Here is a 12,847-nt window from a genome sequence, read left to right as displayed (position 1 = left end):
CAATGGTTAATAACAAAAGTAAGCAAGCAATAAATTCAATCAACTTCTATAACAGGGTAACTAATATTAGGGATAAAATAATATTTAGTCTTTGAACTTAACAATTCTTTTAATTTAGTCGATGAACTTGAATTCCGTTAAAGAGCGATAGCATGACACTTTAAGATTATATCACGTCATCATTTGAAAATTTTAAAAAACTTAAATAAAAAAAGAAAGAAAGAATGAAAGCGATGATGTAGCATAGACCAAGGTTGAAGGACTAAACTAGGAAAAACTATCAAATTTTCGAATTAATTTAGACAAAAAAGAAGTTCAAAGATCAAAGTAGATAAATAACCAAGGCTTCGGCCACCTAAAATGGAAATTTATGTTTTGGGTGTTAATACACGGTAAAATTGCATCTCAACCTCCAAAATGATAAAATTTTGATCTAATTCCTTTAAAATATGTAAAATTACAAACCAATATGATTAAATTGTGTAAAGATATAGAATTCAACTTCAACTTCTAAACTTTTTATAACTTGGTCCCTATTATAAAATATTCAGATAATTAAATATTACTTTATCCCTAAATATTAGTACTTAAAAACAATTGATTAGTGCATACCTTTCTTAGATTTCGCTGGCTGCTGCTGTTGTATGCTTGAAAATTTGAAGTGATTGTTGCTGAAGTGAGTGTGGCAGTAGCAAATCCTAAGGCCCTTTTCCTTATATAGACTCTAAAAAGTAAATTTCTTAATGTCGTTGTGCTTACTTAGAAGAAAATATTTAAAACGGGACTAATTCTTCAATAACGGTTGCTACCTTTCTTCTGGACCTGAAGGCCCACTAAAAAGGACAAAAAAAAAATTGGTTGGTTGGCATGTGAATAATATGGGGTTGCAAATTTGAGATTTTTCATGAGTTAGGTTCCATCCAATGTGTTTTATCATCAATGTTGCTTAACATAGGTGCTAAATTTTCAGGCAATTTAGCCATCTCTTCTTTTACTCCTTCCATGTCATTTTGCTTTTCTTTCAATTTGTGATTTCCCTTGTGGTTTCATCCAATGTCTCTCCAATATATTTGAAAATTCTAATAATTTGGTGAATATGAATAAATTTAGCCAATTTCTTGAAATCCACCTGTGCCTACTAAAATGTAATGAATTCACCATAGCCAGGGCCTAAGTTATATTTTTTCCACTTGATTTGTATATATAGTCTAATTAGAATTTAATTAAACTAGATTGATTAATCATAATCAAGTTTAATTAACTAAATTTAATATTTTTTATATCCACTATGATATAATAAAAGATAGTTTAATAGCCCTTTTGGTCCTTTGCTGATTAAAAATCTATAGTGATTGGACTTTTATAATTTAGTTCATATACCTTATTTAACTATAAATTCGACAAAATTACAGGACCAAACTTCAATAAACTTTTATACTAGCCTTGTAAGTATTAAATATTAATATTTATGAACCCAGACAACGAAAATGGGGTTTCAAAACTATCTTTTTCGATACCACTGAAAATCAGACTGTTATAGTTCTCGCCATTGTGGTTGATATAGATTAGAATTTTTACTAGTGTAGAGATAAGGACGAAGCCAAAAAAAATTGAGGGACCTAAATTAAGTTATAAATTTCGATAAGAGTAAAAACACAATTTCATCATTGTATTAGCTAATATCATTATAGTTTTTTTAAAGGACTAAATTAAAGCCTTATAATTTTTAAGGGCCAAAATACAATCTTACCTTTGTAATTTATAATTTTATACATTTAGGGGGACCAAGGCCCTTGCTTGCCACCTCCCGCCACCGTTGTGCAAAAAATAAATTTGTTTGTTTCGATTTATTATTGAAACAATGTATACTGGAATCTTCATTAAAAAAAAAAGTTATGTTGGAGTGACAAAATACCAAACTTAGTAACTTGGCAAAGTAAATAAAAGTGATGAGAGTGGTTCCTAGGGTTGAAAAAGGAAAGTAAGAACAAATACCAAACTTAGAAACTTGGCAAAGTACAATTCTCATTTCTATTAATAAAATATATATATATGGATCAATTTAGTCCTATACTATTCCTGTTTAACAGAGTGAATATTCAAAAAGTTCTTATGGTTGTATCAATTTTGCCACCTTTTTTCCAACATCACTCAATCAGCCAAAACCAGTTTTCAAAATCACCTTGTTAATTACTTCAAGCCGGTCAGCCTGAAAATGCCGGTCAGCCGGTCACCAGTTTTCATTTCTTGGGAACGACCCCTGCCTGTCGGTTTGCATTTATCGTGTTGAGTGTACATTTTTTAGAAATGAGAAATTATGATTTCAAATCCAACTTTTCAAAATGGAAAAAGTTTAATATCGTAAAAATGGTAAGATTTTTGTATTAATACAATAATAAAAATTGTATTTTAGTTGACTGGATTGAAAATTAATTGAGACATTAATTCGGAAAAAATTATTAGACCAACTGATTTAAAAATCTATATGAACAGAGTAAAAAATTTTAATTAAATCATGTTATCGAAACGAAATTTTTAATAATTTATTTAATTAAATCAAATAAATTGAGATTTATAAATCAATAACTTAATCGTCGGAGTATCTATTTTGAAAATCTTAGTTTTAGCTTCATAAAAATTAGCAATTCCAAATCCAACAACAAAAGGGAAAAAAAGAAAAGAGAAATTATAACTTGGCTTCCGACTAACACAGATTTTGGTGTAGTGAATGGTGGTGGGAGCAGCAAAAAGAAGGAGAGCGAATTCACTTATTGCATCTACGACGAGAAAGACTCCTTTTCAAACAACCAAGGAGGTGGTATTCGTGGTTACCAGAAGTTGTCGAAAGAAGTTGGGCTTTGTGGTTAAAAGAGCTTAAAAGGCAAGAACAAAACGGCACCATTCACACACCATTGGTAACATAAAAGAGCTTAAAAAGGCCGGGATACGGTTAAAAGCCAGCGAAACAAGTTGTTTAACCGACATCAGTTTCAATCATATCTTCTTCTTCGGAAAACTACGGTTACCGCCGATCACCGTTAATGATTCAACCATGAACTTAATAGCTTACGAAATGTGTCCGGATTTCAACAACGATTTCACCGTCACTTCTTATATGTGTTTCCTTGATTTATTGATCGATGAAGCCGAAGATGTTAAAGACCTGAGAGACGCCGGCATACTATACAATAGATTGGGGAGTGATGAAGAAGTGGCTAAGCTTTTCAATAAGATGAACACAGATTTGGTTCCTTGTCCGATGATTTACAGTGGGGTTAAAGAGAAAATACATAATCATTGTAAGAATATGTGGATTAATCATGCAGCTAAAGGTTATGATACTTATTTTAGGTGTCCTTGGACGTTTTTGGCATTTTTGGGTGCCATTGCTGCACTTACTCTTAGTGCTTTGCAGACTTATTATACCAAACATCAACCAAAGTAAGTGTTCTTTACTTGTCTTTTTTTGTAAACTCTTGTTATTTATGATAATTTTGTAACTCCTGGATTTTCGATTCAGTTTATTTAATTTTTTGTGTTTTTAATGAAAACTTTCTTTTAAAAATAAAATTTAAGAGCTTTAATCAAAATTTATGATAGAATTAATGGTTAACTTTTGAAATTTTCAACAAGGCTTAATTAGGATTTTTTTTTAAATTAAGATTTCTAAATACAAATGTCAAAATTTTGAAAGATTTAAATGATAATTTTCTAAAATTTTGAAGGGTCTCCGTCCTTAGGTTGAACCAGTCGATTTATTAATTTCTTTTTTATTCTTTAAATATTTTCAACTAAATGCATGAACTAAAAATTTTAACTAATTAATTCACTTTTACCATAAAAAGTTAACAATTCAAACTCGTTTAACATTAACCTGAAACAATCTTTTACCTAAAATAATTTTATTCTTAATGATACAATTCAAAAACCAAAACCTTTATAATATAAATTTCTTACACGCTGAAGTGTTTTGTTGTGTGTATTTGTTTGGAAATGCTTTTATATTTTTTTTTCTTCAATTTGTGGCAGCCAAGGATCATCCAACCACAAAAATTAAAGGCTGGTTGAAGAGCCGTAAAGGATTCAAGGCATCAAGGCTTTGTATATTATATTTGTGTTTAATTTATTATAAATATTGAAAGTTAATAAATTTTATATACATTTTACTAATGCTTTTTAATTTTTTTTATATACAATTTATAGCTTGGGTCCATTTGTTTGACCATGGAGGGTGATTTATCCTAAATACTTACATCATAAGAGTAATATGTGTACTTAAAATTCATTTAACCATTATTATACTGAATTTTAGTTCGATTGATATCAGTATTGTTGTCAATACAAAATGACGTAGATTCGAGCTTGCTAAAGTGTCTTTATCCTCTTATTTAATGGTTAGGGATTATAAGTAATTTTAAGTATTGTAACGAAAATATTGTACCGTTATGAAATAATAATTACAATTGAAGTATGATTTCGCATTACACAATGTTAGAGCATAGGTAAATGCAATCTGTTAGGTGGTTAAGTTGTTAAACTTTCTGTTAAAAAGTTGTTAGTAGCAGTTCAGTAGTTTCCCTCCAAAAGTCTGTATAAATACACTTGCACTATTTGAGCAAAGAATACAAGATAATAGCTAAAAGTTTCAGATTACTCTCTAGTAATTTTCTGTTTCATTCAAGAAAGTACATATGCTTACATGGTATCAGTCGCCTACGATCTGGTGACCTGCTTGTGCTGCGCGACTTCATGGCTACGTCAAACGACTCTGTTTCTACGAACACTGGTAATCCGTCCAATTTCCAACCTGCAAATTCTCGTTTAATACAAAGCTTTCCTAGGCATGATACTGTCAAATTAGATGAGTCTAATTTTGTGCAATGGCAGCATCACATAAGTTTAATTGTTGAAGGCTATGAATTAACTGGTTTTCTTGATGGTACTTTACCTGCTCCGCCGAGGTTCATCCAATCTCAGGAGGGTCCTCCGGTTCCGAATCCGGAGGCTTCGTTGTTTCACCAGAGTAAGTGTTCTTTACTTGTCTTTTTGTAAACTCTTGTTATTGATGAGAATTTTGTAACTTCTGGATTTTCGATTAATCTATTTAATTTGTTTAGGAGAATTTTTTTAAAAAAATAAAAAAGAATCCATCCCGATCCGAACGCAGATAAGTTGCATCCCTATTGTCTTCTTAAACAATCTTTGGATTATTTGTTAAATATTTTTTTTCTACTTTAACTATGTCGAAACCATTTTTGATAAAAGGGGGTCGACTTTTATTTTGAAAATAAAAAAACGGAGGTTGTCATCAATCTTTTTTATTTAGGTGTGATCGGGTCACCTCATAATTTAATTATTTTAATAAAGTTTAAATTTACTAAAACGATAATTTTTTGTCTACAAAATCTAGAAAATGGGTTCGGGAGTCGGTTACGCACGAGGAAGGGTTAGCACCCTCGATACGCCCAAAATTGGTACTAGTCGATTAATTAATGCCTTAGTGTCAAGAATTGAGAATTTAAAAAGATTTTAAAAATACGATATTTTGTTAAAACATTAAAAAATTTCCGAGAAAGAGGGCATATTACGCGTTTATTGAGAAATAGAATTACATCCTGTAAGTTAGGACATAATGTCTTAAATTCCCAATAGGAGAATAAATCCCGAAAATTTTACTTATTTGAAAGATATTCAATTATCTCGATTTTAGAAAAGACAATATTCTGTAAGTTAGAACACAGTCTTTTATTAATCCCGAGATTATTTTAAAAATTTATTTTTTGAAAAGTAGTTCGTATATTCAGATTTATAGGAAAATCGAAATCCTGTAAGTTAAGAAACGATTTCTCGAATTCCAAAAGTACGAAATATTGTCTTTGTTTTTTAAAATTTATATTTTTACAAATTTAAATAAAAAAGTACGATATTTGAAACACTACATACATGAAATGTTGCATTAATAAATAACAACAACAAATATAATAATGAAGGCAAATTATGAGAATAATATAATGTGCACTATTTTAACATTAATATGAACAATCAAAAGATAACAATGGTCTTAGGACCAAAGCATGCACATAAGAGAACAATACCCACTAAAAAAACAAAACAACTTAAATAAATAAAATAAATACATAAATAATGTAAAAAAAGGTTTATGAAAATTATTGAAAGTAAAGAACCAAATTAAAATATAAATGAAAATTAAAGAATAATTTGAAATAAAATATGTAAATAAATAAAATAATGAAAACCATATAATAATAGTAATAATAATGAAAGTCAACAAGTAAAATATACAAAATAAAATAAAAACATCATTAAATATAAAATACAAAAAGGAAATAGTAAACTAATAAATTAAATAAATAAATAAAACACACTAAAAAATAAAAAATAAAAATAAAACCTAGGAGATTAAATTGACATTGAAATAAAATTAGGGGGCCTAAATCCTAATAAAATAGGCTTTTAAATAAAAAGGGGACCGAAATTATAAATAAATAAGTGCAAAAGGACTAATTTGAAGTTTAATAAAAAATTGGGGTAAAAATCGAAAGTAAAAATAAGTGAGAGGGTCAATTGAAAGGTGCGAATAACTGAGAGGGACCAAATGGGGAAATATCCCCGCCCACTGAAACACGCAGTTTGCTAGGACTAAATTGGAAACAAAACAAAATTTGAAGTATCAATTGAAAAATAAAGAAAAATTGAATTAAAAAATAAAAAATACGGAAGGGCTAAATGCGCAAATTGCCCATTGAAAGAAAACATGTGGATCCCCAGAAGCGGGTCAGGTCGTGCGGGTTAAGGCTTAAAACGATGCCGTTTTAGCGTCTGTGCATTGGCCCAAAACGGTGCCATTTTGTAGGGCCTATTTAAGTTAAAAATTTTCCAAAATTTTCATTTTATTCCTCTTTCAAAAAAAAAAAACTCTCTCAAACTCTCTTAGCCCTCTCCTCCTCCGGCCTAGATCCGGTCGCCGGACCACCGTGGTGGTTGGTGGTTGCTGGTCGCCGGTGACGGCCCTGTTGTCCATGGTGGTCGAAAAGTCGTAAAAAGCCTTTTTTTGGCTTTCGACTCCCCAACCAAAAAAAATGTCGTTTTTTATCGGAAACGACAAACCTCGATTTCCATGACGGCGTAAACATCGGGAAAGGTAAGATTCGGCCTCCCTTTTATTTTATTTTATTTTCTTTTTAAAACGCAAAATAAAAAAAAAGAGAAGGAAAAAAAGAACACCTTTTTTTTGAATCTGATATTTCTTTGTATTTGATTTCTCTCTGTTTTTTTGATTTATTCGTCAGTGAAAAAACATAAAATCGAGGTCCTTTTTATAGCCCGAAAATACCACTTATTTTTCTGTTTTTATTTTTTTACATTGATTTTTTGCTTTTGGACTCTTCTAGTTCGTTTTGCAGGTACAAGGCCGTTAGCGTACGGAGCGGCGCGTGCGCAGGGGAGGCGGCGACAGTTATGGCGGCGGCAGCTAGGGTTTTCCCTCCTTTTTTGCTGCTAAAAATGTTTAGTTTTTGGGCCATATTGGGCCACTAGGGTTTTTTGGTTATTGGGCTAATTGAGTTTTTGTAATTAAGACTATTTTGATGTGTTTTTTATTTGGTTTATTTGTCTAACGGGCCAGGCAAATTGGGCATGTTACAAACTAGTTAAAGTTTGAAGTTGGTAAAAGAAATAGTATTTATATATATATATATATATATAATGTAATTCATATACCAGTTAGTGCAGAAAGTTTTGGTTGGTGCAATTGATGGATTAGAATTTCTACTAGTATGGAAATAAGGGTGAAGCTAGAAATTTTTTTAAGGTTTTTTTAAGGATCATAATTAATTTATAAATTTTGATAAGAGTTAAAATATAATTTAATCATTGTATTAGCTAATATTTTTATAATTTTTTAAAAGACTAAATTAAAGCCTTGTTATTTTTGGCAAGGGGAAAAGTATAATTTTATCATTATAATTTATAATTCTATACATTTAAAGGGTAAAAAAAATTCAATTTTATAGGAGTCAAGGCCGTGTTTGCCCCACCCTTCCATCTTTGTGCAAAAAAAAAAAATTGACTATATTAATTTTATCTCATTAAAAAAAGTGTGTTGGAGCAACCAATGGAACAAAATCATGTGATAAAGTCATTAGAGTGGCTCCTATTAGAGAAAAAGAAAAGTAAGATCAATGATGGTATCACAAAATTAACTAAAAATACAACAAAGATAAGCGCATCTATTGATAAATAGTATAGCTATGGTGAGTAAAGATATCATATCGACGAGGACTAAAATTACTAGTAATTACTGTTTTCCTATTATTTAACCGATAAATTGGAGTGATTGGTTTAAACTAAAATCCACTAAATTAATTAACTATAGAACTCAACAAAGAATAAATCAGGAAGACAATTGAATAATAATAAAAAAGCGAACAATACCCAAGAATGATTTCACCTAGACTTTATCTATCATTATGAATCTGAATTAAACGATTATTCACTTGGTATCTTGATCTGTAGAAATCCCTAAATTATGCTGATATCCTTTTCGAGACTAAGAACAATTGACTCTAGGTTGATGAATTAAACTTCTTTGTAATTAAAACCCTATTATCGCATTAACTCGATCTATGGATTCCCCTATTAGATTTGACTCTAATCCAGTAGATTTATGTCGTCCTATTTTTAGGATTGCATGCGACTCCACTCAATTATACTAGATCTACTCAAAATAGAGACTTTTCCTCCTATGATTTAAGAACATTAAACATGAATTAATATTAAAATAATATTAAAATAAGAGATAAGCACACATAACTAAGAACAAGATTCAAGTATTTATCGTGTAAAACAGAAATCAAGTAATTGAATTCATCATAGGGTTCATCTCCCCTAGGTATCTGGATTTCTACGGATCAAGATACTAAGTGAATAAATCATTTAATTCAGATTCATAATGACAGATGAAGTCTAGGTGAATTCTTTACGAGACTAAGAGCAACTGATTCTAGGTTGATTAATTGAAATTTCTTTCTAATTAAAACCCCTATTATTGCATTAACTCGTTCTATGAATTCCCTATTAAATTTGACTCTAATCCAGTAGATTTATATTGTCCTTTTTCTAGGATTGCATGCAACTCCACTGAATTAAACTAGATCTACTCTTAAACAAAGACTTTTCCTCCTCTGATTTAAGTACATTAAACATGAACTAATATTCAAAAAATATTAAAATAAGAGATAAGCACACATAACTAAGAACAAGATTCCAGTATTTATCGTGTAAAACAAAAATCAAATAATATAATTCATCATAGGGTTCATCTCCCCTAGGTATCTGGATTTCTACGGATCAAGATACTAAGTGAATAAATCATTTAATTCATATTCATAATAATAGATGAAGTCTAGGTGAATTCTTTTCGAGACTAATAGCAACTGACTCTAGGTTGATTAATTGAAATTTATTTCTAATTAAAACCCCTATTATCTCATTAACTCGATCTATGAATTCCCCTATTAGATTTGACTCTAATCCGGTGGATTTATGTCGTCCTATTTGTAAGATTGCATGCAACTCCACTCAATTAAACTAGATCTACTCTTAAACAGAGACTTTTCCTCCTCTGATTTAAGCACATTAAACATGAATTAATATTAAGGAAATATTAAAATAAGAGATAAGTACACATAACTGAAAACAAGATTCAAGTATTTATCATGTAAAACATAAATCAAATAATAGAATTCATCATAGGGTTTAGTTCTCCTAGGTATCTAGAGAATTAGTTCATAATTGTAGATAAAAACATCTCAAAGATAGTATACCACAAGAAATAAATAAAAAAACTCATAAAAACTTCAAAAAAAATTAAAAGAAGGTCTTCAATCTTGATGAAAATCTGCTTCAGAGTTGACTTTAATGGTATTCTCCAAGTTGTTTTCTACAATACTCTTTGATCACCCCCTATTCTCTTCCTCTATTTGGTATTTATAGGGTTTAGAATGCCCAAAAAGCCTAAACATTGCGTTTTTCGTGTGTTTGGGATATGAATCGTGAAATCGACATGGTCTAGCACAAAATCGTGTGGCTCCTGAAATTTTCTCTATTTGTTCAATTTTCGCTTGTTTTTCGCTCATTTTACTCCCGAATGCTCTCCTAAGTATAGAAACATGAATTTAAAGGATTAGAAGCATAAACTTCACCAATTTACATAAATAATCATCCAAAAATGAATTAAGAACAAGATTAAAACATGTTACTTCTATCACTTATCAAATACCCCCACACTTAAGCATTTGCTTATCCTCAAGAAAAATCCTCAACCAACATTAAAGTTAACATTTCTCAAGTTGTAATTCTCATCAATACTCCCTCAAAATAAATCGCAAACAATCATGGATTGACAATTCAACTAAAAGGACACTAAAGATCCAAACAATTCAAGTCGAAATTTTTAAAGTACGAAAACATAGGTCTCTCCCCTTATTTAAATAATTATCTGTAATTCAAAATCAACAAATATTGACATCCTCACTAAAGAGTTACTCAAAGCACTCATAATGTTTAAGGTTCAAGAAATTTGCACTCAACCGTCAAACAAGAAATGTCATTACCATAGACTTGCTTGAAAATCAAATCTCCATCACTATAAAATAATATGACACACCAATCAAGAGGCCTTTAAGAGGTTGTAATGGTGCTTAGGTTAAAGGTGTGAAAAAATGTCAGAAAAGTTGGTTATAATAGTTGATAAATTAACAAACTAGAAAAAACAATCAAATGCTGAATTAAAAGAGAAAACATCAATCAAGAATAATAAAAAACAAAAACGAGCTTTTCAACACTAAATGAAACAAATTATTCAAGCTCAATCACATTATTTATTTATTTTGTCTTTTTTTTTATAACAAGAAAAAAATTAAGCAATTCAAATAAAGGAATATAGTTAGGAAACTGACCAAATCAAATCTTGACAAAAAGGGAGTCAATAAAACAGGAAAGAGTTACAATGAAAAAAATGGGTCACGAGTTAACATTCACGGGTTAATCAATAAAAAAAATGTGTTAGGCTCAACAGGGTTCACTAAGGATTAATTCAATAGGTAAGCTTTTTATAGGTTAAGTGTGTTAAAACTAAATGCCTCTATCATCTCAATATATCAAATCAATGGTGTGGTCTCGACATGCATAATCGAAGCAAGTTCTAGAATAACAAATCAAGTTGATGCACTCATAACCAATGATAAAATGAGCATGAAAAATGTATGCTCTATAGGCTTAAAGCCTCACAAAAATCATGATTTTGATGTCAAACTTGCAAATTTAAAATTTCAAGATAAAACCTAAATCAACCAATGTATAAATATCTACAAATTAATCCAAAACAACATCAATAAAAATCTCAAATCAAAAATAATTCACTCTAATGGAGGTATGAGAAAATTACTTAAAACCACAATTAATTTAGGGGTTTTATCACAATTATGTAAACAACCTCCCCACACTTAAGATGTACACCTTAATGTACAAAAAGATATAAGTACAAAATAAGCAGAATATCATAAGAGAGGGAGAAAATTAAAACTTCCCTAAATACGGATGAAATCGCCAGAATAGTGAAAACCAAAATTGTAGGCAAATGTAAATGTAGTGCATGGTTCTGAGCAAACTAATAAGAAAATAACACAAATAAGGAAGAAGATCAAGAGGTTACAAACTCAAATAAAAACAACCATCAGGATAAAATTAAAGTTCAAAAGAAAATAGATTAAAGAAGCCTAAAAAATAAAAACAAAACAACTAAAAATAAAAATAAAAATAAAAATAAAGAAAGCATATAAATCAAAATAGATCAACGATACTCATTGTGAGATGTGTCGGGATCATGAGGCGCAGGTGCAGTAGAAGAAATGTGGAGATGTTGATAGATCTGTTGCAAAGTAGCATCAATACTGTCGAAACGCTCAAAACAATGTTGCTCAAAACGGGTGAACTGCTCTTAGAGGTTTGCTAGTGTAACAACAGGGTTATGAGTAGGGTGACTCAGAGGTGAATGATGAGGTGGATACTCATGGCGGAAAGGGACATCATTAGAGAAGTCCTCATGTTCATCCCGAGGGTTAGAATAAGACAGTCGGTATTGAGGAGGACCCACTCCACGCTGTCGCTCAATCATCTTCATTTGACTATAATAGATAATCCTTGTGGAGCCACCTGTCCAACCAATATGAAGGAGGAGAACTGCTCTGGAGTGTTGAGGAGGTCGAAATGTCGTGTAAGGCGAGTCACGTAAAGGCCTAAGCAGATAAGACCCTTCCTACTACGCTCTATCTAGTGGCGGCAAGCAAGGACTACGCTCTATCTGGTGGCGGCAAGCAAGGACGATGAAGTAAGCAAGATGGAAGGTACGTTGCGTAGCCATGTTCCAAAGGAAATAAGCGTCAACTATACCAATGACCCCGGTGCTCTCCTTCCGACCAGTCAACGTCTGCGCCAAAATGGCATGGATATAGCGCAAAGTCAGAGGTAGTGAAGTCGCTTTCGATCAACTTGGGTCATAGGGCATCGTACTAGCAGTAAGCTCTGACCAGCATAAGGATGGTGAATAATGAATGTGCTGGTGTAAGGTGAGGAAATTCTCGACACTCATGAACTCCTCACAATAGAGTCCAAGGGCAACGTTGAAGTCTGGGACGCTCAGATGATGCGTCATACCACCAAATCGGAAAGAAATAGTGCACGGCTCATCGTGGCTCCATTCACACACCTTTCGTAACATAAAAGAGCTTAAAAACGTTAGGGTATGGTTAAAGGCAAGCGAAACAAG

At 31.2% G+C, this 12,847-nt stretch overlaps 2 protein-coding genes across 4 annotated transcripts in view; both read left to right on the top strand.

Annotated features, from left to right (window-relative positions):
* LOC107925746 (UPF0481 protein At3g47200) overlaps positions 1 to 12,847 on the top strand; it is a 62,381-nt gene that overhangs the window by 12,879 nt on the left and 36,655 nt on the right. The gene's annotated exons all lie outside the window — the stretch shown is intronic.
* On the top strand, positions 2,667 to 4,320 carry LOC107925774 (uncharacterized). The gene is made up of 2 exons (XM_041105121.1): positions 2,667 to 3,441; positions 4,030 to 4,320. Exons 1-2 carry the CDS (start codon positions 3,053 to 3,055, stop codon positions 4,055 to 4,057), a joined length of 417 nt encoding a protein of 138 aa, XP_040961055.1. The 5' UTR covers positions 2,667 to 3,052; the 3' UTR covers positions 4,058 to 4,320.

Source organism: Gossypium hirsutum, chromosome D11 (genome assembly GCF_007990345.1).
Source record: "Gossypium hirsutum isolate 1008001.06 chromosome D11, Gossypium_hirsutum_v2.1, whole genome shotgun sequence".
Taxonomy (NCBI): Eukaryota; Viridiplantae; Streptophyta; class Magnoliopsida; order Malvales; family Malvaceae; genus Gossypium; species Gossypium hirsutum.
Note: the sequence above shows the minus strand (reverse complement) of the source record. Positions and strands in the feature narration are given on the sequence as shown.